A 26,637-nucleotide genomic window follows, 5' to 3' on the forward strand; every position below is an offset into this window, starting at 1 on the left:
AGCAAGGCTGGAGCATGAAGTTCCGACTACCTTTACTGGTGGCAAGAAGGAACTGAGGGTGGGGGGAGCGCGTGGCTCCCCTTATAGCGCGATATAGAGGTGGCACTCCCGGGGTCACAGCGGTGCTTCCTCCATACGGGTACTGCTAAGGGAAAAACTTCCAGCACTGGTGCATGTGGCGAGCATGCACACCTACTGTGGAATACACATGAGCAATCACTCAAAGAAGAATTAGTATTTCATTCATCTCTTGGGTCACTAAATTAGAGTACCCAAATATTTTCCAATACAAGTACAACTTGTGTCACAAAAACTAATTCAAAACATAGAACTGTTCCACACTGGATTCAATTGAAAGACATCTCTAAAATCTTCAAACATTTACTTTATTTTGACATCTTCTGTTTCATCTAAAACATCAGTTAGGTTTTGCTATGTGAAATAGGGTGGCTGTGGCAGATGAAATTCCGTACTGACAAATGTAAAATAATTCCTCCTCACGTGTATTGTTTCAAGTAGGCACAATCCTTACTAGGGTCCCAGTTGGTTCCAACAACTCAGAAGAGAAACTCTAAACCTCAGTGAAAAACCTCTGCTCACAGTGCAGTGGTGGTGAAAAAGCAAACTAAGTGTTAAGATGTATAAAGAAGGGAGTGGAAAATATTTAAAGTGTCATTTAGATAAATCAGTGATACAACCTCACCTGGAATACTGTGTTCAATACTGGTTACAAAAAGGAAACAATAGAAATAATGGGGAGAGACTGAGTAAAAGCAACAAGAATGACTGGACTATGAAAAATAGTTGCTATGAAGAGAAACTGAAAAGAACCAATTTACACTGAAGAGAGGATAAATAAATAGTGACATCATAAAGGCACACAAAATAAATAACAGTACTGAAAAAGTGGATCAGACATGTATAGTAACCTTGTCAATTCTATAGAAAGGGTCATATAATTAAATTGAAGAGTGGCATATTTAAAAGTGACATGGAATTTTTTTTTCCCCACAGAATGCACAACTAGTCTGTGGAACTCATGGCCTTAATATCACTAAGATCAAGAACTAAGTAGTATTCAAAATAAAAATTCAACATTTGTGTGTCTATATGACCACTATTAGACACAGAATACTAAGTTAGATGGACCCTAGCCTGTTCCAGTATGCACCTTAGATGTTGCTAAACACTGCACAAATTGAAAGTAACAAACAACACAGAATGGAGTATTAGAGTCAAGTGTAAAGGATGAATGAACAACCAAGTAAAAACGAAGTTGTTTTAAAATAGTACTGCAAAGTAACACTATAACTGAAACTTCAGATGTTTGCAAGGGAACTTATTTTCCCCAACTGACAGTTATACCTTTACCTTACAAGATAAACTTGGCCCAACGTATACAGACAACTTCCACTGTTAGATAAAGATGTAAAAAAAATTAAAATCTGGCCGTTTAGGACATTTGCATCCAAGGATTGATATTAGTCCAAAAAATTAATAGCTCAATTAGGCATTATCATCCCTCCAAATATACATGTAAAAGTAGTAAGTACATTAAACTTTTCATAGGCATATTTTTGGTGTATTTTAGAAGTGACATACTTACAGCCTTTGAAGCAGTACTGATATATTGCATCACCATTTCTTTTTTGGTATTGAAGTCCTTTTCTCGCAATGGTGTTTTTCTATCTTCATTTAAATTCATATCTTCCTACGGAAAAAAATTGAAAAAAAAAACTTGTGTCTGACAATTAGGATCTTAATGAGGGCCTACACTTTGCTGAGTAGGTATATATGAACAATTACATGTAAAACTTAAGGAAAAAACCCTATGTAAAAAACAGAATACTAACAATGAGGAAAACTGCAGAAGAATCAAATACAAAACATCCACTTAAGCAATTTAAAACCATGAAATAGGGGGAAAAGGAGAGAGCAAAATATAAAGTTAAGTTAAAAATTAAAAAAAGTTTTCTTTAATTTAAGGAAAACGTGTCATGATTTTACCCACCCTATTTGGCAATTTCAGCATCACCATACTGAATAACCTTAGTCATGTAGGGAATTTGCAGTGCAGCAGCACTAGCATTGTAGTAGTTCCAATTTAATCTCATCATAGGAATCGCATGCAAAATGGACACATTGCATTGGATCCAGTGTTGGGGTGGGAGACCTATTTCAGATTAGATGCAAACAGCACAATCACACTACCTCCTCCTTAATCATCCAAAATCGTAAGGCTCTTGCAAGAATACCACAGAGTTGGAACCATATGCAACAAAAATCAAGACTGCAGTATCAGTCATTTTGGAAAATGTATGCAAGATTAGGGCAAAAAAATTATCTTTGCATCTTTTGTAGAGCAAGCGTCACTGCCTTTTGTTATTCCTGTAATTAGACACGCAAATTGCAATCATCATCTGCAGTTCAGTGATCACATAGCAACATTTTTCTCCCACATCTGCCTCTGTCAAGAATATTTCAGCTTATTTTTGGATGCAGATCTTGCTACTAACATCCATGCCTGTCAGTGACCATGAGATGAGATTACGGCACTGCATCCAGGTACATTTTAAATACTTTTGAAAACCGAAGCTGGTGCATAACTTGCTACAAACAGAGTTGCCTGTCATGAGCTCATTATGCTAGTGCTCTGGAAACTGTACTATCTACCTATGAATCTCCGCATGTAGTTTTAAATTACTGATTTGGTCTATGAAGGTGACTTAGCACCTGCCTATGTCAGAGGCAGCCTCACTCCATCCCATATTATCTTATCCTTTTATACTGCAGTATCTAAGTGCCTTCCACATAAAATGAGCAGCAAGTCCATAATAGACTTCTCGAAGTCAGTGGCACTCTTCCCTTCCGAGGGTAAAAATGCTTCCTATTTTGTTTTTGATTTTATTAATTTACTTATTTGTTGCTTTGATGGATTTGTTTCAGGGTAGCTTTTTTGTTGGTTGGGGTTTTATGTGCCAAAATGGTTTACATGTCTTTCTGATGGAGAATAAAGAGGCCTTTTTTCAAAAAGAAAGGTTTTGCAGCATTTTCTAAAACTCTAGCTTCACCTAAGCTCATCTGGAAATTTGGTTCATAGCCAGATTTCCCCCCAGCCAACAATTCTTTGTCCCCAGTTATCACGCACTTAATCCTGGGATCTGGAATCTGCACTGTCCTAGAAGGATGCAGCATCGCAGGAGTTCATACCTCAAAATTTAGTCTTTAACATCACTGAGGCTCGATCTATTGATCCCTTTGATATTAAGACAAAAGCCTTAAACCAGCATCAGAAGCCGACTAAGGAGACAGTAGAGCAGTAGTTCAACCTATTTACCATTGTGGGCCACATCCAATACTACCTGTATGGACCTGAGGATGTCACATGGGCCACAGCCCTGTGCTGATTGGGCCACAAACGTCCTGCGGGCCGAAGGTTGAAAACCACTGCAGTAAAGGGACTCAAGCACTGGCCTGATGTGCTCGTTGCTGCCTAAACCATGGAGAAGGTAGGCAGCCACATTTCTTGCCAGCTGGTGCCTGTGCTTTGTCAGCTTCACATTCAGATTCAGATACAGTGAATTACAATAATCCGGCCTTGAGCTGACAAACATATGACTGTGGCCAGGTCCTCAGCTGGGAGCAAGTTATACAGACACCTTACAGGCTGACTATGAAAGGAGGCATTTTTAGATGTTGACACTACCGGGTCATCCAAGGCTACTGAGGACTGCTGCAGCTATTTTCAGATTAAACTCATGAGATGGATCCCCATCAGTTCAGGCAAGGTGACTGCTAGTCATTCAACAACTGCCCCAACTTCAAAATTGACTCAGCCTAATCAAATAACCCACATCGGTTGGTCCTTCAAGACATGCTGCGAACCAGTCTGTTCTCCTCGGCTTTTAGGAAACGAGATGTGCAATGAGAGCTACTATTTTGTGATATGGCAGGAAGTAAGTATTTGGTTTTCATTTTTTCTTTTTATTCAGTGAATTGTGCGATGTACATAACCATATTACACCCTAAGGATCTAACAATCTGGTGCAGTGAATGGGGTCTTTTTTTGAGAGACCCCAAAGCAGTACACCAAAGGATCTATTTGTAATCTCATTTTTGTCCTATCATTGAGGTTTAAAATATTTAGCCATATTCCCATGCAGAACATAACATCCAAATATAGTTAAAGTTACTTCTCATTCAACACACTTTCCAGAGTAATATATTCTTTAAAGGAAATGGTACCAGGAACCATTCAAACTAGGGTTGGGGTTTTTTTTTAATTATTGGGGGGGGCGGGGAGGTAAACACCATTTTATTTTCATGTTACATATGTTGAAAATATCTCATCATCATCACCACCACCGCCACCACTCCCATAACCGCATTGGCCATTGGGGCATCATCATTGATAAGCAACCAACCAATTGTCTCCACTCCGATGATTATGTGTCAGAGCTTAAGTCTCCGTGAAGTCCATTCCTGAACGCTCTGTTATGTTGTCAATCCATCTCTTCTTCTGTCTACCTCTTCTTCTCTTCCCCTATATTGTCCCTTGGAGGATGATCTTGGATGATCTTGTTATATGGCCGTACCACTTCAGCTTGCGCTTCTTCACAGTTGTCAGGAGGACTTCATATGGCCCAGCGCATTGGGTGATGATGTTGCGGAACTCTTCATTTATGACGTGGTCGAAGTAGGAAATGCCCAGGATTTTACAAAAACATCTCATCTCTACTACCTGTATTTTCCATTCAAGTTCTGCCGTAAGGGTCCATGTCTCTCACACAAAAAGAAAAATGGAGATAACCAGCGTGTGCAGCAGTTTCAGTTTGGATTCCAGGGAGATGTTCTTGTTACTCCAAATTGGCTTTAGCTTTGCCACTGCTGCTGGTGGTTGCGAAGTTCTTGCCCAAATTTCTGCCCTGGATCCTTCATCAGTGATAGTTGCCCCCAAATACTTGAACTGTTTCACTGTCTCCAGCTCTTGTCCATTGATAATATGTGAGCTGATCCTATCGCTTCTGTTGGTCATCAGCTTGGTTTTCTCTGCACTGATTTCCATGTCATATTTTGCAGAGCTTTCATCCAATCATTTCATAAGTTTGGCAAGTTCATCTTCGCTGCCTGCCAGGCCATCAATGTCATCAGCAAACCGAAGATTTGAGATTGTTCACACCCAATGCTGACTGTGCATACGTGATCTTTTAGGCCATCAGTCATTATGCACTCCAAGCAGATGTTGAACAGTGTGGGCGAATGAAGGCAGCCTTGACAGACTCCAACAGCGGTGCAAAACCACTCTCCTATTGTGCCATTGACAAGAACTGCACTGCTGGCATTGGCATACAGTTGTTTAATGGTAAGAATAAGCTTATGACCAACAGTGTACTTCCTCATGGTTGCCCAGAGAGCTTCGTGCCATATGTCAAATGCCTTCTTGAAGTCAACAAAGATGTGGTAGATGCCCTGCTGGTGTTACAAGTACTTCTCACATAGAACATGAAGGTTGAAAATCTATTCTGTGGTACTTCTTCCAGCACCAAAGCCAACCTGTTCTTCAGCTATGATATTCTCTGCTTGTGGCTTCAATCTGTTCAATATGACTTTCAACACACTTTGCTAGGATGGCTGATCAAGCTTATGGTCTGGTAATTTTGACACAATTGCAGATTGCCTTTCTTTGGCAGAGTATTGATTAGTGACTTCGTCCACGTGGAGGGCCACTCAGCGGGCTGCCAGATCTTGTTGAGTACATCTATTACTATTTCTCCTCAAAATTTCATCAGTTCAGCTGGGATGTAGCTTTTCTATTCTTGAGTGATTTCACAGATGTATCCACTTCTTCATGCACTATTGGAAAGTCGTCCTCCTCTGTTGAATCTGGGTGGCCTAAGACACTAAGATTTCCTTTTGTCTGGTGATTGTATAGATCAAGAGCAGTAGTTTGTCCACCTACTGATGATGTCCCTTTCTTCGGTAAGGCTGTTCCCTTCTTTGTCTTGAATTGCATTAGCTGTGGTCCATCTTTCCTTCAACAGATCTTTTACAACCTGGAAGGCTCGTTTGCTACTTTTCTTATTGATACACTTCAATTTTAGAGCATTGTTTTTCAATCCATATCTCCCTGGCCACCTTCATTCCTTTCTTGATCTTTCTGCCAATTGCTCTGTATTTATCAGCTCCCTCAGTGCTGTTCTTGTCTCCCAAGTTCTCTTCTAGTGTCACACATTTGTAGTATTTCATTTGTGACCCATGGTTTTGTCTTATGGTGTTTCCCAAGCATGTCCATTGCTGCCTCATTCATTACAGCATTGAAATTGTTGGTCATTGTTTCTGTGTCTTCCTCTACAGCAAGAAGCGGGGCAAATTTTCCGCCGACCATTGCTTGGAATGACTCTGCAATATTTTGGTCTGAGTCTTTCTAAATCAAAACTTGCTTCTGATGAACTTTGGTCTGATCATTTCCCTTCGCCAGAGCCAAATATTTAGCATCACAAGGTCATGATCACTTCCAATATCAACACCAGGGAAGCTCCTTGTTTTAGCTCTGTTAATCCCAGAATGAAATTGGTTTTGTACCATAGGGTGGTCGATCTGGCTGTGATGTGACCATTAGGTGCGTGCCATGCAGATCGTCTTGATGCTTTATGTGCTCCTAATGTGTTTGCAAGAACCAGATTGTTATAGCTGGCAAACTCCAAAAGTCTCAATCCAGTCTCACTGGTTACCGCATTACATAAAGAGCCACAATAATCTCGCCAATTTGCCTGTGTGTCAGTGCCCACTTCAGCATTCCAATCTCCTTGTACAATCAGGATATCTTTCTTGTGTACCTTATCAATGACATCTTGGAGCTGATTGTAAAAATCTTCAATTTGCTCATCGTCATACTCTGTTGTAGGGGTGTAGACTTGTACCACTGTGATATTAAATGGTACTGCCTTTAAACAGATGGAAATAAGCCTGCTGGACATTGGGTGGCATCCTAATACTGAATTCTTGATATCTTTATGCACAAGAAATCCTACGCTGTTGACATGTTTGTCCTCTCCACTGTAATAGAGTACATAGCCATCTTCCATTAGTACCTCTCCAAAGTTCTTCCATCTGACCTCAGAGATTCCGAGGAGGTGCCAGGTGTATTGCTCCATTTCATACGGGAGTTCTTTCAACCTCCCTATTTGTCTCAATGTCCTCACATTTCATGTGGCTATGGTGATGTTATCTCTTCCACGGATCCACTTTGTTGGGGTTACACCACAGTATACTAGTCACGTCTGCCCTGGTGGGAGACGGATGGCGCACTCATTATTTACCTGGGCGGTGATTAATCCGCTATAGACATCGTTGCCTTGCTCATCATATGGTGTGTCTTGGGCACATTTCTAACCTGGCGGAGCCCATCCCTCTCCAGGCAGCCCCTTTTTAAGTCACCTCTAAATGAAAGACATCTAAAATTCACCACCAAATATTAAACAGTGATATGGAATTCTTACCATCATTTTTTCAAAAAGTGCTAGGATTTCTCGCTCTGACAAGGGTTTGGGAATGAATTCATCCACATCTGCGGGAGGTGATGACCAATCAATAGAGGAATGAGATTGTTTCAGCTGCAATAAAGGAGGTCTTTCTTTCCTACTGCCTGGAATCCTTATGCTGGCAAATCTATCCAACTGCAAACAAAAGAACAGTGAATGTATATCACCATTTGTCATTCATATTATTTTCAACTACAATAAATAGTTTTCACACATACTTTTTTAAAAAGTTAAGTGTCTGACCAACAGCTAGCCTTTACAATTTGATTTTAAACATTTTTATGAGGAGACCTATTCTACTCATCTTTAGACAAAAAAAAAAAGTCAGCTGCTCCAATACAATGTGTACTTTAAAGTTTGCATCGATAGGTATCTTTTTTGTTTTGTTTTTTACCCGAGACAAAGGGAATAAGGCACATCAGTTCAGAGATTTATTTAGCACATGGACCTTTTATCTTGTATGCCCAAATATTATTTGACCAAACCTCAGAAATATATTCCAGTAAAAAATATAAAGTTAACTCTTACCAAGTGAGTAACCCTGAGCTTAAAATCTTCTATCTAGTAACTGATAGAAAATGAGGGTGTATCCCATGCAAAGTCAATGCACTAGATGGAAGCCCATCACTACAACCACCCCCCACTGGGAAAGGGACTGCAAAGACACTTACCAGGCCACTGCCCCTGTACTCAGGTAGGTGGTCAATCCTCTATATCAGCCTCTGGTTAGGGGCTGCCAGATTAAAATTTAAGGTGCTGCTGGCCCCTAGAGAAAAAAGGTACTTGTCCCTTCACCATCCAGAACCAGGGGATGTTTCTGCTACTATCTATTTTCTCCAGCAACCTCTTGGTTGCTTCAAGAGGGTAGGTGTTGCTGTAAGGTCCCCCTCCCCTGAATATCCAATGCCTTCATTATAGCAGAACAAGCACCCGTCAAATGAAACATATGTAGGTCTTGGCAGTTTCACAGAGCTGCTCAGAGCTCTGAATAGGATCAAGTAACTAGCCAGGCAATTTGTAAAATTTTCTATATGTTGCTGCCTTGAAGGCGAGAAGAGGAAGCAGAGGCACTACAATGGTCTTCAGTATACTAAAGAAAATAGCACTACATTAGGTTATACTTAGTTCACATTTGGAAGGTTACCGTCACAATCAAAGTAGCTAGAAAAAGGAGTATTTTAAAAAAAAAAAAAGTTATGTAAAACTTAGTTGTTTGCTCCATACACACACTCACCTGTTTGAGGTCCAGCCCTTCTCCTAGCTAGTTAGAGGGCTCTCAAACTGTGGTGCATGAGCACAAAGACTTGTAACAGTTGCCCAGAAGCACGCTGAGACACCAAAAGCATACCAAATGTGAGTCAGTGCCATCAACATGTCTACTGGGTGGGAAGGGGGAAATAGAAAAAAAGCAAACATTTAGGCCATGTCTATATTCGCGAACTTACAGTGGCACAGCTGTAATGGATTCTTATTTTACCTATTACAGTGTGGAAGCAGGGAAAGAATTAATAAGGATTTGAAGGGGATCTTAATGCATGTCAGTCAGTTAGCAAGAGTTAGCCCAGCTATAACCCTAATGACGTGAGACTTCTAGAAGCAAGGATAGTGTGAGGCAGAGGGAAAGAAATGTGTAAAAAGTTATTACGACCTTGTAACTGATAACCAAATATGCAGGCTGATGTCTTCTAGGAGTGAGAAAACAAGATAGCAGAATGGCTTATGTATAAACAAAATGAAGTTGTTGCTCTTTATTGTCTGTATTATTGCTAGTTATTGTCTGTAACAAAAGTATAAAGGCTTGCTGTAATTGTTTACCAGTTGAGAGACCTGTCCGGGACTGGGGCGACCCTGTGTCCTATGGCACTCTCTCCCTCCATTGTAATTACTGGAGAAATAATAAAGTATTTGATTTTGCTGCACCCAAACGAAAAAGTGAGAACTGAGTTTTTTTCCGACAACAGAAAACATCTGCAACAAGTACCTCTTATCAACAAACATATATAAATATTAGGTACCCCTTATCAATCATCTAGTTTTATTTCTACCATACTTTTGCTGTATAAGGGGTCTTCCCTAGACATCTATTTTCCCATAGACTTGGGACCATCCATAATAAAGTAAAGCCCAATATTCAGTCACATGAAATTCCTGAATATGGGTCACTCACAGGTTAAAAATCAACATTTTGGTCTTAGAGTTCAAACATACCCCTGGCTAATACCATAAAGACTTTGGAAGAACAATTAATATATGAATTATTTTTGTGTTTTTTTTAAAAAGACGCTTCTTTGCTTCTTATGAAGGAAATTATAACTGATAACAGGCATGATTTTGGTGTTCTAGAATTCTTCCTAATAAAATGCCACCGATTTTTTATTTAATACTTAAAATCATGATTTTTTTTTAACAAGTTACAATTTAAGCCTGTTAGAATACTTCACAGTATTAATGTTGCCATTCTAAAAATACTCAACCATTGTCTATTAAAGCAACTTAGTAAATTTCTTCTCTGTACTTATTGCATAAAAGATGGCGTTCACTAAAACATAAGAAAGTCAATAGCTTGGTATTGTTAATAATTGTTTCAAGAGTTTATTTCCATTTCTTCTCCTCCTCGCTCAGCTCTCTGAGCATGTCACAACTTCCTTATCAAGTAATAATACCAGAATTTCCCATGCTACCACATTGTTTACTTCACTTTACCCTTATTTTTCTATCTGCTATCTCCACAACTTTGCATGGCAAAGAACACTTATCAGTTTTGTAGTCCTCCCTACACTTGGCATTTCCAACACTTCTATATCTTCTCCTCCTTTGTGCTGTCCAATCTGAAGTGCAGAATCAGCTGGCACAATCCCATAGGCCAGAAATTTGTCTTAGTCACAGGTTTGACTGAGCCTTCAGGACTGGACACAGTCAAGGAGGATCAAAAAGACAAGCAACTGAAAGTAATACTGCCTAATTCAGACTTTTGCTGTTTGGTAAGCAACAGATATTAGCCTAGCCCAAATCAGCTAGGCACCTTCCCTTAGTTTTTGTTACTTTTTAAAACAGAGTTCTTGGAGTATCTGAACTTTCTTAAGCCTTACTAAACCAAAACCTTTAGTCCAAATATTTTTTACCATGTATACCTACATGAAGGCTTGAGTCATACATATTAGATTAGAGCCAATTACTTCTATATTTCTTATTATAAACAGACCATTATGTGATATGTCTCTTCGCCTCTATGTAGCTTAAATAAGTATTGTCATTAAGATGTACTATTAAGACCAAGTAGAATAACAAATGGAAGCTGTTTTGTGTTTTCACAATTATGGAAGACAACCCTGCCGATTGCCATGATCCCGGCTATTAGTATGTTGTAACAAACTAACAGTTATTATAATCCAACTTTAGGAATTCACATTTTACAGCAAGTATTTAAAATATGTATCCTACCAGGTACTACACATGGGGATGATATACAAAAGTTCTCCAATCAAAAAAAAAACCCAAAAGACAGCACAAACTTGTACTAAGCTAAAAGCTCCATTTAACTGTAGTTCATATTGGAAAAAGGTAATTTTCAGCTTCATTGAGTTCCGCTTCATGAATTACATATTCATCCCTTGATGACCTTGAGTACTATATGTGTAACACATACAGTACTCAAGGTCATCAGGTGATTAATCTTTGCATGTGTATATATGCACTACAGAAAAATAATGGTTTCTTGTCCTAACTGTAGTTTGAGAAGTTTTGTCCACACAGATCCCACACTAGATGTGTGTGCACCTCATGCACGTGATGTGATATATTATTTTTAGCCAGCAGAAACCATTGGAGAGGACAAAGTGTGTGGTGGCCCAATTGCCTCCCAGTTCCTTCACAATGGTAAAGGACACCACATTAGTGTCTGGTGGGCAGGCTGTGGGATCCATGTGGACAAAACCTCTCTAACCAATTACTTTCTACTAAATCATCGTATTTTCTTTGAATACTTATGCACACGGATCCCACTTTAGGCAACAGGCAAGAAGTTATTTGTCTCCAATAGTAGGGTCAGAAGTCTAAATGACTGTAAGACTCCACTGCCAAATTGTGCATTAGATTTAGAAGCTGCCAAGAGAATAATAATGTAAAAACATATCTATCAAATTATAAGTAGCAACTCTACAGGTATCTAAAATAGCTACAGGTATGTATCTCAGAAAGGCAGAGGAGGCTGCCTTAAACTCTGGTAGAATGCCATCTGACACCCATTTTTAAGATTCTCTTTTGAAAGCTTGTTCCCTAAATTTATCACCAAAAGATACCAACAGTATTGATGATTGAGACATATCAAAGATGAATCACTACTACTGACTTACACAGTAAGCGAGTCTTGACTGTGTCCACCAGGATAAAACTCTCCCTGATCTACCTACTGCAGGCAACACAAGCACTCCATTTCGGGGTGTCATAAGCCCCACTCTTCCCCAGGGTAGGCTAGCAATTTACACTCCTCACTTTGTTATACTCGAGTGCCCAGTCTTCTGGACACCCGCACTGTATTCTGATCCACAGACTACATGGATGCAGTACACTTCAGTTCAACACTTTCCTTAGCACAAGTCACTTAGACATATTTATAAGAAGAACTGAAGTTTAACAAAGCTTGAGTTAAAGATTCAAATAAAAAGAAGTTTAAGGATTTGTAAACATAAGATTGCAGGTAAAAGCATAACAATTTATACTCTGTGCTTATTAAGTTATCTTCCTGTATAATAAGGTTTTTGTCACTCAAACTGTCAGTTCATGTAGTGCTTGTCCAATCCAGAGAGCTGGGATCCACTTTTCATGATACTGATGTTGGCAGATGATCTCCTCCATAATGGAGGATATTTTGTGCTATTTTTCCTTCTATTATACAGCCCCAGACTTTTGTCTCATGTCATGATCAGCTGTTTCATTAACTTCAGCTTTGTCTTAAGATTTTTCTTAAGCAGAGACCACATATGACCACCCATACCCTTCAATGATGTATCAAGAAACTAATCAGATACAGATGTAGTATGCCTGCCTGGCAATGTCATCTTGTCTGGTAATGCCTGTGTCACAGGACTAGCAGAGAGTTTTGTCTTATTGAGGTAATACAAGGTAACTTTTGTCTGGCTTGTCCTCGTCCGTCCCGCCACGAATGCAAGTCGACGCCACACCATTCCATTTTATTGGGAGCGCATTCTTTCATTTCTGGTTATAGAATTTTGTCATGAGATTGGCCCAACACATTTTCTGTTTGCCAAGCGGTCGCTTGTGATCTCTGAGGATCTAGTCACTGATGCGGTTGTCCACCTATTGTCTTGCTTGCAAACTACATAACCTGCCCATCTCCGCTTTGCATTGTAAATCGCCTGCAGTACATCGGTCACCTCTGTATGCCTTCTGATCTCCTCATTCAGTATGTGATCATGGAGCAATATCTTACACATTCGCCTTGCCATTGCTTCCTGGATGACAGCGAATTTTTCTTCCTCCACTTACGTCATTGACCAGATTTCCACCCTGTATATCATTGCTGGCAGAACAGTGGAGTTAAATAGTTTTTCTTCTTTTCATCTCCATTAGAGACATCTTTATTTTGTTGAAACTTTCTCACCCCACCTTTCTCCAGAACATCCTTGGTTTTGACTCTGAGTCTTATCTCTATACTAGTACTTGAACTTCTAATGCTTGCTCATGTCAATTCCATTCTAGGTGACTAACAAGCAGTATGCTCAGAGGTGGGTTCAGAGTTCACAGCCTAGCCGCTTGCAGTACTGCTCTACCGAAGCCAGCATCGTTCCGGAACTGCTGGGTACGTGCATAATGGGATGTGAAATGTGGAGGGATGATGAGGCAGCTGCCCTACAGATGTCTTGGATAGGCACTTGGGCTAAGAAAGCTTCTGAGGAGGCTTGCACCCTGATTGAATTGGCAGTTACGATCATCGGAGGTGGAACCTTTGCCAGATCGCAGCAGCAGCGAATGCAGGTAGTGATCCAAGAAGAAATCCTTTAAGCAGACACTGGATGACCTGTCATCCACTACAATGAACAATTGTGTCGACTTGCAGAATGGCTTGGTCCTTTCAATGTAAAAAGCTAGCGCTCTCCTGACATCTAGGGAATGTAATCTACATAAGAACATAAGAAAGGCCGTACCGGGTCAGACCAAAGGTCCATCTAGCCCAGTATCTGTCTATCGACAGTGGTGCCCCAGAGGGAGTGAATCTAACAGGCAATGATCAAGTGATCTCTCTCCTGCCATCCATCTCCATCCTCTGACGAACAGAGGCTAGGGACACCATTCTTACCCATTCTGGCTAATAGCCATTTATGGACTTAGCCACCATGAATTTATCCAGTCCCCTTTTAAACATTGTTATAGTCCTAGCCTTCACAACCTCCTCAGGTAAGGAGTTCCACAAGTTGACTGTGCGCTGCGTGAAGAAGAACTTCCTTTTATTTGTTTTAAACCTGCTGCCTATTAATTTCATTTGGTGACCCCTAGGTCTTGTATTATGGGAATAAGTAAATAACTTTTCCTTATCCACTTTCTCAACATCACTCATGATTTTATATACCTCTATCATATCCCCGCTTAGTCTCCTCTTTTCCAAGCTGAAGAGTCCTAGCCTCTTTAATCTTTCCTCGTATGGGACCCTCTCCAAACCCCTAATCATTTTAGTTGCCCTTTTCTGAACCTTTTCTAGTGCTAGAATATCTTTTTTGAGGTGAGGAGACCGCATCTGTACACAGTATTCGAGATGTGGGCATACCATAGATTTATATAAGGGCAATAATATATTCTCAGTCTTATTCTCTATCCCCTTTTTAATGCTTCCTAACATCTTGTTTGCTTTTTTGACCGCCTCTGCACACTGCGTGGACATCTTCAGAGAACTATCCACGATAACACCAAGATCTTTTTCCTGACTCGTTGTAGCTAAATTAGCCCCCATCATGTTGTATGTATAGTTGGGGTTATTTTTTCCAATTTTTACACTCTCCCTCCAACTTATGCAACTTTGCAAAAAAGACAGGAAAGTACATGTCCTCACCCATATGAAACTGCAAGACCACCTTGGGCAGGAAAACCGCGTGCAACCATAACAGGACCTTATCTTTGTAGAAGACCGGATAGGGTGGCTCCGAGGTAAGTGCCCTTATCTCAGAGATCCAGCGGATGGATGTTGTTGCAACTAGCAACATGACCTTCCAGGACAGGAGAAGGAGGAGAGAGCAGGAAACCAGAGGCTTGAAGGGGGGGTTCCGTAAGCCATGACAGCACAAGATTCAGGTTCCATGGGGAAACGGGGTCCCTGACATGAGGGTAGACACGCTCGAGGCCCTTGAGGAAACTAGCAGGCATATTCTGGGAGAAAACCGACCTACCCTTGAGCGGCGGACGGAAGACCGAAATAGCAGCCAAGTGGACCTTGATAGATGAAAAGGACAGATCTTGGAGCTTGATACACAGAAGGTAGTCCAGGATAAACTGCAGCAAGGCTCGCTCAGGTCGAATACCCTTATCTGAGGTCCAACAAGCAAACCATTACCATTTGGCCAAGTAGGTCACTCTGGTAGAGGGCTTTCTGCTGCACCACAGGACCTGCTGGACAGCAGCTGAGCACTCCTGCTCCTCCGCATTTAACCATGTGGTAGCCACGCAGTCAGCTGCAGCACACCAGGTTCAGATGCAGAAGACTACCATGGTCTGGGGACAGCCTGAGCGGCAGCTGCAATGGAACAGCTACCAAGAGGTTCAGCAGTGTGCCGAACCAGTGCTGGTGCAGTCAAGCCAGCACTATGAGGACCACCTTCGCCCTGTCCTGCTTGATTTTCATACGAACACTGTGAATCACAGGAGCAGAAAAGCATCTGACAGGGAGCCTTTGTCCATCCCCTGAATCAAGCAGAACACACGGCATTTCCTGTTCTGCCTGGACGCAAACAGGTCTGTGACAGGTTAGAGCCCCCCGTCCGAGATGCCACCTGATGTGCTGGGGTCCCATTCAGACCTCCGGCCCTGCCAGCCTGGGTTTCCCTTGCACTGGGTTGCTGTGCCAGGCTCTCAAGTCCCTTTCCAGCACACACCCAGGCAAGACCACACTCAGCAGACACAGACTGCAGTCAGATCTGTGTGAGTAGATTCACCCAGCACTCACGTGCACACCCACAATGGAGAGGTAAACCTCAGATAATATTGTTTTGCGCTGTATAGAAAGATCTGCACAGCCCAAGCTCAGAAAAATTCGCCCTCTCCCTCAGTGCAGAGAAAGATATGCACAACTTCTTACCCCTGCCTTCCCAAGGTATGAATTACACAATCTGGATTATGTTATAAACAAGAAATACGTTTAACAACTATAAAAGGTGGATTTTAAGTGATTATAAGGGATAGCAAACAGAACAAAGATTACCAAGCAAATAAAATAAAACACGCATACTAAGCTTAAGATCTTAAAGAGACTGGTTTCAAGAAGTAATTTTTCACTCTAAATGTTGACTTAGGCGGAAGGCAGAGTTTCCGTATCTTAGAGTTCCAGTTATTTCTCTTTACAGATTAGACTCCTTTGTCCCAGTCGGGACTCAGCCCTTGCCTTTCCCACTGCTCAGTTCTTTCGTCTCTTCAGGTACTTTCAGCAGTCTTTCTTCTTGGGCAGGAAGGCAACGGAGAAGAGTCCTGTTTGCCTTACTCCCCAACCTTAAATAAGATTTACATAAGGCAGGAATCTTGTGTTTCCCAGTCTTGACCTTCCTCCTCCTTTTAGTGGAAAATTACTAGAAGTCCAAGAAGGTGTTTAGTACCAGGTGACATGACCACCTGACCTAGTAGTGTCACAGCTACATCCCAGGACACCTCTCATGAAGGAGAGTGTGTACCTACCCCACACCAGCCCCGAAAGGGTTAACTGTGCTTTGCAGGCTGAGGAAGCCTATAAAAGGAAGTTGCCCAGCTTAGTCTAGGGACGCTGCTGAAAGGAGAGGACACAGACTGCAGGCTTTCCCCAAGGAGCAGCTGCAGGCCCTGACCCCAGGAGCAAGGCACACAGAGGCCCAGACGGACTCCAGAATGCCTGACTAGCCCCAGAAAGAGACCATGCCGGCGGGAGCTAGGCCATTGGAGAACTCCAGAGACCTGAGGGAAGCATGGAGCTTCACCGAGGGCAACAAGGGGAGGAAGCACCCCAGGGGACTTAGAATCTTCTCCAGTGAGTGAAAGGGGGAACTTGTCGGCATGTTTCGGGAGGATCCCCGCTGAGTAGGTGGTGAGCACCACTATCGCCAGGGCCCTCGGTTGGGATTCGGAGGAGCAGGGAGGGTCCTAGTCCCCTTCCCCTGGATGCCACCGCCCACCCCCAAGTAGCACCCCACCCCCCCAACAGGCCACACAATCCCATAAGGGTGGGCCACCCTATTGACTCTGGCCATTAGGCCATGCTACCCTGAGTAGAAGGCCCACTTACTGACGCCCGCGCCGCTTCCAGCAGCTCCCTTTGGGCCCGGAGCAGCGATCCGCGGCTATTGGGAGCCGCGATCGGCCGGACCTGCAGATGGGGCAGGTAAACACACTGGCCCGCCAGGGGCTTTCCCTACACAAGCGGTGACCCCTGTTTGAGAAATCCTACTCAAACAGAAGAGTAGTCTGCATCTCCTGGGATAGCCCAGAGCACTGTAACCAGAAGCTACACCTCATGAACACCGCAGAGGTGACTACCCTTGCCGCCGAGTCCGTAGTGTCCCAGGCCATCTGGAGGGCGCCTCTTGCTACTACTTTGCTCTTTTCCACCAAGGCAGCAAATTCCTATGCTCAGTCCTGTGGGAGGCCCTCCTTGAACTTGCTGATGGTGTCCCACAGGTTGAAGTTGTACCTGCCTACCTGAGCCTGATGGTTAGACACCTGAAATTTCAGGCTGGCTGTCGAATAAATTTTCCTGCCATGAAGTCCGGCCTTTTAGTTTCTATTTTTTGTTGTGCTGCTCGCCTGGCCCTTTCATTGACAAAGGACACGACCAGGGATCCCACTGGAGGATGAGTAACAGGTACTCAAATCTCTTTGCAGGGATATAGTACTTCTCTTCCACCCTCTTAGAGGTAGGCAGAATGGAACAGGAGGTCTTCCACACAGACTTGGCAATTTTAAGGATCCCGGGTGCACAGGCAACATGACCCATGCCGGGGTGAAGGAAGCTATCACATTCAAGAGGTCGGACTCCTCTGATAGCTCCTCAACCTCCAAGTTCAGGTTGGCAGCCACCCTTTTGTGTAGGGCCTAGTACTCCTTGAAGTCGTCCAGGGGGAGGCACTGCTCATTTGTGAGGGGCCCACCATTGCTTTGTCCAAAGACAACTGCACAGCAGGGAGAGGGGCGGCTTCCCCTTGCTTGTCCAGGGATGGTTCCTTGGGCATCAGGGCCTATTCTGTTGCTCCCATGTCACATTCAGCACCACGCTCCAACTCGGGTGCCGGCTGTGCCAGGGGCAGCTTGTCCACTGTGGCCTCGGAGGAACAGTGGGAGTACAGGATTGGCATCACAGGTACACCCCATGGGATCAAGTACTGCCACTGAGCGGGTCATTGCCCCTGCCTCCACACTGCTGCCGCAGGAGCTCCGCCAGTCTCGATTCAAGTTTTATAGATGAGTGGCTGAACTCCCTTTCAGGCTCAGACCACTGCCCTTCCGGTGACCAGGGCGGAGCCATAGATGCCTGAGTCTGCCATGATGATGGGAAACGGACGCCTGCAGTCCGATGCTCTGCTGCGTTAGGGGGTGGTCCCATAACTGGCTTGCCCATAGATACCGGGGCCTTGGCCGGGTCCATCAGCTGGCTTGGCGTCTGCAGTGCCTGTCGGCCTATTTGCTCTTTGGCCGCCAGGACCGCTTCAGGCCCCGCTTGTCCCGGAGTCAGAGGTGGGTCCCTGACTGGACTAGGGCTCCAACCGCAGCAGTACCCCCAAGGAGCTCCGGAGAAGGCACATGGCCTGACAGGTCTTTTGCCCAAATCCCCCTTTTTCTGCAGTGCTGGTGAGCCCATCGACTTCGACAGCTTCTTAGGCACCGAGGTGTGGGAATGGTGACAGATGGATTCCAGGGCCAGTGGTGCGCTGCGCGTCAGTGCTGAGGTGCCGAGCGTGGAGTCCGATCAAGAAGGCTCTGAAGTAGGACAAAGCGCAGCCTCCCTGAGGAGGGCCTTCAAGCGGATGTCCCGATTCTTCTGAGTTCGAGGGCAAACATTTTTGCAGATCAATCATAGACAATCAGAATCCTGCATTTAGTGCAAGATCCTGCACTTATCCTTTCTGTGGGACTCCTGAAAGCACTCTAAACAGCTCTCATGGGGGTCACTAATGGGCATTGGCTGGTTACACAATGAACATTGCTTAAAGCCTGGGGAATGGGGCAGGCTCCACTCCGAGGCAAAGTCCCAGCCAGGACTCTAACTTCTCAACTACTACTTTAACAGTTAACTGAAATGTCTAACTCAATACCTATCAACTAACAACAAAGACGACAAAACGCTCTTGCAATGCAAAACAAGGCACTCCAACCAACACATGAGCGTGGCACTCAAGCTGGCATTACAGCCAACTCTACAGCTACCGCTATGGCAAAAGTCTTTGATGACTGTGCACATGGGCTTGCACACACCTAGAATGGAATCAACGGGAGCAAGGACTCGAAGAACAACTCGAGCATATGGTCAAGTGCAGCCATTTCCAGAATGTATATAATATCTTGCATCCTGAACTTTGCTTCCTTCATTAATAGAAGGAACTATCAATCCTCATTTGCTATCTTTTCAGGGACCACAAAGAACCCAGAGAAAAATCCCTGAATGATGTTCTGAGCAGCTTTAGTCCCAAGTCTATGAACTTTTTTTTTTTTTTAAATACAAGTTTGCCAGCACACACAAAAAAAGAGTCTCTTTAAATTCTGTAGGAGTACTCTTTTCATATGACATTTGTTAGAGTGGAAGCAATTTGAGATAGAAAGTATTTCGCTTCCCCACTAACCTGGCAAGTTTACATTATCTTGTGTCAGATATCTATATTGGCATCTGCTCTGCAAAGTTGCAAAACATTTCCCCATCGTTATAGTTGGTGAACAAGCTGGCTGGAAAGACTGCTTGTTAAATGTATTCTGAGAAATTCTGAGAGCTTATCTGTAATTCCTCACAAGGATGTTTTTCATTCCACAGAGAAGAAATTTGTTTAGTTCGGATGAATCTGAGAGAGTCTTCCAAGGGATGACCCAGATAACTTAATCCTATTGAAAGCATCTTGAAAGTAACCTCCTTATGCAATACTTATGCCAACTGAAAAGGTTAAGTGCTGGTAACTGATCTGGACCAAAAAAGGCAACTTTAGCCAATTACACAAGACACTCATTTGTAGACAATTAGTGGGAGGTACTTCTGGAACTATAATGCAGTAGTAAAAATGAGCAAAATTCATTTAGCAGATTCCTTTTTAATCGGAGGTTCCCTTCCGTGTAGAATGTAATGAACTAGTTATATGTAAGCCTCTTCTCCTAAATGGAAATATTGAAGTTAAGATCTAAATTTTTGCTTCAAGAAGATTAAGGAATTTGGGAGAAACCCCTAGCTTTATTGACCTCAGGGTACGTCTTCACTACCCGCCGTATCGGCGGGTAGCAATCGATATCTCGGGGATCGATATTTCGCGTCTCATCTAGACGCGATATATCGATCCCCGAATGAGCTCCTGTCGACTCCGGAACTCCATCAACCCCAACAGCGGTAGCGGAGTCGACATGGAGAGCCGCGGACATCAATCCCGCGCAGTGAGGACGGTAGGTAATTCGATTTAAGATACTTCGACTTCAGCTACGTTATTCACGGAGCTGAAGTTGCGTATCTTAGATTGATTCCCCCCCGTAGTGTAGACCAGCCCTCAGAGAGGAAAGAACAGAAAGGGAATAAATATTTTCAAGGTCCCTATTGACTAGCATACAGCTGAAACAGTACCACTTCAGGATGCAGCAAAATTAGTGATTTTGAAAATCAATTGCATCCACAGCTCCTAGCTACTGACCAGTATCATAAACACCATGAAGCAACAAAGATGTCCTCCTCCAAAGACTTAGGAAGCTGGGAACATAACATTGTTCTGATATACACTGTGTGAGTAATAGGTACCAGCTACAGTGACTTAAAAAGTTAAGCCACACTTGAGACACGTCTTCCTTATTACTAACCTTTTAAATAAAAAATTGCAACCATTTATTTGATCAACTCATAAAAGCAGACTGGACTATCAACTGCTGGGCCACTCTACTTGGTTCTGTGGAGAACCACCAAGTTGAAGGATAGACTTGGCTCCTCTAGCAAGTACACTGGAAAGATTCAGTAGTACAAGATTTTCAGGCTGATATCCTGCCTGATTCCAGCAAACTTGATAGATTTACCAAAACTGGCGGGGTGGATGTACTAAACTACTCTGATAGGCGAGGAACACAAATAAAGCATAGGAGAGCAACAAACTGGGCTAGGTCAAACTTAGGAAGATGGTAGGCATAGCAGATTGAGCACATCTATAGGTTATCCTAGGAAGGATGGATTACATGTTACAGTTGCCAAAAATCCAATTTCAGATTCCCAGCAGTGTGAGAGTAAATTTATATTTTTAAGCTCTAAAAACAAGAGACACCTTACACCAGGAATTAATTCAGGAAAGCTCTATGTCCTGTGTTATGTACGAGATCAGACTAAAAGATCACATTGGTACCTTATGGCCTTAAAAACAATCAAACAAAAACAAAAACTAGCAGCTGCAGGCTGATGAATACCTTAAACCACTTATGTTCAGAGCTAGCCAATAGCACTGGATTACTGTTTATGAGATGCTGTAGCAAGGTTGAGACTCTCCAGCACAGCACCTCCTGCTGGTCATCCAGGGAATTAGCTCTTTCGAGCCTGGAGCGCCCTCTGCAGGCCAGTGTCTCACCTGCCGCTGGCCCCATGTCTTTCCCAGACCCCGGTGCCCTTTGCCCAGGGGTTCTGCCCACCGCAGTACCCTCTCACCCTGGGTCTCCCCTTCCAGGGGAACCTCCAACCCCCTATCCCCACCTTGCCTCACTGGCTACTGCCAGTCTTCATTTAGCCCTCACTTACTGGGGCAGATGGCAGTCTGTAAACCACTCATCATCAGCAAGGGGGGTTGGACCAGCTGCCTCTGCCTATTCCTGGGCTTCCCCTCTACAGCCCTAGTACCCTTTTGTGGGCCCTTAACTTGACCTGCAGCCTGGGGCTTTGCTAGGCTGGAGCTCCCCAGCTCCCTCTGCCCTTGAGCTCCCGGCTCACAGCCCTTTCATAGGGCCAGCTGTGGCCTGATTGGGGCATGGCCTCAGCTGTGGCTGCTTCCCCAGTCAGTCTTTCCCCAGCCACAGCCCCCTCCAGGGCTCCTTTTAACCACCACCACCACCCCCCCCCCCCAGCCAGGAGCGCAGTGACCACCCCACTACAGAAGCAAACACTAGGCAACAGGTCACTTAGTTTCCATCGATGAACACAAATATTTAAGCAAGCACATGCTCACTATTATATTAACTTGAGTCCCTGACCCAAGGAGCTTACAAGTCATATACAGAATAATTCTAGACAAAATGCATAAGGTGCAAAAAAATGTTGACTGATTTCCAGGTATGGGGCTGGAAAGCAGTTTTCCACCAGGTCCAATTGGCAGGGACCTGGAGATTTTTTGCCTTCCTTTGCAGCATGGAGTGTGAATTCCCTACTGGGATAATTTGGTCATATCTCACTTAATTCCCTGCCATTATTAGGGTCTCAAGCAGTGATGGTACCTTGATCTCTCATGTTCTCTGCCGGGCCATACATCAGTTTAGTCTCCTCAGGAATGAAATGCTTTAGTCTAATCAAAGTTATTGGGTTTAGTGAGGTATCTAGGTTAAATTTAATGGCTTGTGATATTCTAGAGATCAGACTAAATGACAAAGTTCACTTCTGGCCTTGAATTCTTGTTGTCCTTCATGACGAAAGATGATGCTGACAATGGTATGATATCTTAAACTATATGAAACTAAGGCCTGGCCTACACTACAGACATAGGTTGCATTAAATCGACCTAATTACATATGCATCTACTCTACCAAGTCCCTTCCACCACCCTAAGTGGCCTGTAAAGTCGACTCTGTACTCCACCTCCACAAGAGGCGTAGAGCTTAACTCGACATCCATGGGTCAACATGGGGTTAGTGTAAATGCAGCATTGTGTAATTTGAATTACTTGGTCTCCAGGAGGTGTCCCACAATGCTCTGCTGTAACCACTCTGACAAGTGCTTTCAACTCCACTGCACAGCAGCCACATACACAGGAAATAGCCCATCCCCCGGTAAAGCCCCAGGAACTTTTGGAGTTTCATTTCTAGTTTGATCAGCATGGAGACTCAATGCTCAAATGCACTTCAGCATGGAATATACAGGAGGTGGTAGATCTTATTGCTGTGTGGGAAGAAGAGTTTGTGCAGACACAGCTGCACTGCAGCAGAAGAAATGCTGACGTCTATGCAAAGTTGCACAGGGCCTGGGGAAAGGAGCTACACCCGGGACACGCAGCGGTGCCGTGTGAAAATATAAACTTTGGCAAGCGTACCAGAAGACAAGGGAGGCGAACGGTTGTTCTGGTTCTGCCCCAGAGACATACCACTTTTACAATGAACTGCATGCAATTCTCAGCAGCGACTTCACCACCACCCCAAAACACAGTGTGGATACCTCCCATGAGTGAGTCCCAAGCCACCTCAGGCAGCAAAGAGGACACTGTGGATGAGGAAGAGGAGGAGAATTGGTGATAGAAGAGAGGTGGATCCATTCTCTCCAACAGCTAAGACCTGTTCTTAACCCTGGAGCCCATCTCTTCACAGGACCAAGTGGTGGCCCCGGGTGATGCCAGGGAAGGCACCTCTGGTGAATATACATTTCCAATCAAACGGTAGTGGGTACATTCCATTATATTATAGATTTAATCTGAAAAAAAGAATGATGGGCACTGGGTATCTGCTTGCCAGTGGATGCTCCACCTACGCTGTGGGTGTGCCCCAAAACGACTGCTTATGTGCGTTGGGATGACATAGGAATCCTCCATTGAGATCGCTAGGAAACTTTCATACAGGTACTCTGCAATCCTCTGCACAAGGTTTCTGGGGAGGGCTGCCTTATTTCTTCCACAATAGCAGGACACTTTCCCACACCACTCCATTATTAACTCCGCTGGCATCATTGCAATACACAGCATAGCAGCGCAAGGATCAGGACTGTACGCAAACGCTTGCAGCATCTCCTCCCTTGCCACCCCTGTTATCCTCAGGAGACTGATATCGCATAGGGTCACCTAAGGGAAATGGGGGAAGTTTTCAGTGCAAGTACATGAATCACAAAACAGAACAAATAATCCACCCCCCCTTTGGTGAAATCCGGGTCCCACAACCACACTTTCCCTAACGTGGCATGGCTGTTGTTGACAGGGACCACAGTGTATTACAAGCAGCATTAAGAAAAGGCAGAGAGAGCTTCCTGTGTCTATTTTCCCCTCCCCACCCTCCCACCAGGCTGCTTGATTTAAAAAAAAGTGGGAGGCTTAACACTGGTGCCTGTCCTCAAGTACTGTCCATGTTGCTAGGGGGACGAGTTTATTGCTCAACTGCCCAACTGTGCTCCTGACAAGGGTTTTACAGAAGTAGCAGCACAAGACCTGATGCCCATGCCTTATAGCCATACTCACCATGGCTGGAGCAGCAAACCAACTCATGCAATAGCTAGGGATTCTGAGTATATTGTCGCTTTCAGTGAAGTATATTAAGGGGTGGGTTTTTTGTTTTGTTTTTTAAAATCAGCCTTGCACCAGAAACAATATATGCACTGACAATAGTTACCTTGTGCTTTGTATGCCTTACAGCTGAAAGCTTGTCCTTTGGTTAATCCTCCACACTGGGAGAGAGGCTTTCCCAGATTAAAAAGCAGAAAAAGAGGACTCGGGATGACATTTTCACCAAGATAATCAACACTTCTGGGACAGCCAAGGCTGAGCTCAGAACGTGGAGAATTTCTCTCCCTGAGAAACTAAACATGGACAGCAGGAGTGCATCTCAGGAGCAGGAGTGCGCCATGCAAGATGAGATGCTGCGGATTATGAAGGGCCAGACATGTTGGAGTGTCTGGTTGAGCTTCAAGAAAGGCAACACAAAGTTAGACTCCTTGCAGCCAAGAAAACAGATCAAGAAAAACATGTTCTTCATTTATTCAACACATGGTTGGTTGGTTCATTTTACAGAGGAAAAAAAAAGTAATGGGGAGATTGGTTTGGGAAGGAACAACGCAGATAAGTTTCACACATTACTGTGGCTCATTGCTGAAATGGGTTTTCAAAGCCTCAGAGAGAAACAGAGCCGGTCTCCTATTACCCTGGTATCTGGCTGCTCAAAATCATCTGCCAAGCAATTGGCCTCAATCCCCCACCCCGTAGAAAACTTTTCTCCCTTTGTTTCACAGATATTATGCAGCACACAGCAGGCAACAATAACTATGTGAATACTGCTTTCTCTGAGGCCTAACCTACTAAGCAACCTTTTAAATGTCCAAAGGCACATTCCACCACCATTCTGCACTTGCTCCTCCTGTTGTTGAGCTACTCCTTACTGCTGTCCAGTCAGCCACTGTATGGCTTCATGAGCCATGGGAACAAAGGATAGGCTGGGTCTCCCAGGATCACAACTGGCATTTCAACATCAATAATTATTTTGGGGTCTGAAAAGAAAGTTCCCGCTTGCAGCTTTCTGAACAGGACTTGAGTTCCTGAAGATGCACACGTGTCTTTCCTGACCATCCGACATTGATATCAGTGAAACGCCCCCTGTGATCCACCAGCTCTTGCAACACCGTTGAAAAGTATCCCTTTCAGCTTATGTACTCTTTGGCAAGGTGGTCTGGTGCCAAAATAGGGATGTGTGTGCCATCTATCACCCCACTACAATTAGGGAACCCCATCGAAGCAAAACCATCTACTGTGTGCTGCACATTGCCCAGAATCCCTACCCTTCTTAGCAGAAGTTAATTAATGGCACTGCAAACGTGGACCACAACAACTTCCACAGTGGATTTACCAACTCCGAATTGATTCCCCACTGACCAGTAACAGTCTGGCATTGCAAGCTTCCATGGAGCGAACGTCACTTCTCCACTGTCAAAGCAGCTCTTGTTTTAGTACTTGTGCACTTCAGGGCCGGGGAAAGCTCTGCACAAAAAGTTCCTGGACAGTGTCTTCCACATTTGAAAGTTCCGCAGCCACTGCTGGTCATCCCATAGCTGCACAACCATGCGATCCTAATCAGTCAGTGCTTGTTTCCCTGGACCAGAAAAGGCGCTCAACCATGTTCACCTGATGTGCAACTGCCACCAGCAATTGCAAACTGTTTTGCTCTATGGCTTGCAGAAAGGCTGCTTGAGACACACTGCCATTTTCCGCATGGCAGCTCCTGTCTCAGCTTCAGAAATACTGCAGGTTAAGGGATGAGGTGTTTGTAATGCTAACAAAAGTGCACAGCTGAGCAGGATCTGTATTGCTCAAGCTATGGTGTATGTGCAGCTAAGCCAGGCTTTCAAAAAAAAGTGCAAAAAACCTTATTTAGTTTGCAGTAGAGATCAGGGAAGGGAGGGAGGAAAGTGCATCGAATTCATGTTCCCATTACCTCCCACAACAATGTTTTGGTCCCATGAGGCATTGCAAACCCTACCCAAAATCCCATTAGGCTAGTTGAACTGTGGGATAGCTATGCACAGTGCACTGCTCCGTGCATCGTTGCAAGCGCTGCTAGTGAGGACACACTTCACCAAGACAATAAATGTGTTGTGCACATGCAAGATTTACTTAATTAATGGGAAGGCTCTATGTCAACTTACACAAAATAGACTTCACTTTCTAGTGCAGACATGATCCAAGATGTGTAAACTTACTGTTCTCATTTTTTTTAAAAGGAAGACTGTTCTAACCATAAAGAGATGATGCTGATGTTCATCGTTTGAGAATGAAATGCAGTATCTTGAATGACAGAAGAC

General features: G+C 43.8%; 1 protein-coding gene and 1 long non-coding RNA gene across 5 annotated transcripts in view; both read right to left on the reverse strand.

Moving 5' to 3' along the window:
- DIAPH3 (diaphanous related formin 3) overlaps positions 1 to 26,637 on the reverse strand; it is a 481,747-nt gene that overhangs the window by 430,243 nt on the left and 24,867 nt on the right. For all 4 annotated transcript variants that reach the window (XM_039507674.1, XM_039507681.1, XM_039507691.1 and 1 more), the window contains 2 exons: positions 7,500 to 7,676; positions 1,607 to 1,711 (listed from right to left, as the gene is read on the reverse strand). In XM_039507674.1, coding sequence (XP_039363608.1) covers positions 1,607 to 1,711; positions 7,500 to 7,676 — 282 coding nt within the window. The remainder of the gene's footprint in view (positions 1 to 1,606; positions 1,712 to 7,499; positions 7,677 to 26,637) is intronic.
- Positions 23,527 to 26,596, reverse strand: LOC120387264. Its single transcript, XR_005590085.1, has 2 exons — positions 26,482 to 26,596; positions 23,527 to 23,917 (listed from the first exon to the last, which is right to left on the reverse strand). It is a non-coding gene; the product is annotated as an uncharacterized LOC120387264 (long non-coding RNA).

Source organism: Mauremys reevesii, linkage group 1 (assembly GCF_016161935.1).
Source record: "Mauremys reevesii isolate NIE-2019 linkage group 1, ASM1616193v1, whole genome shotgun sequence".
Taxonomy (NCBI): Eukaryota; Metazoa; Chordata; order Testudines; family Geoemydidae; genus Mauremys; species Mauremys reevesii.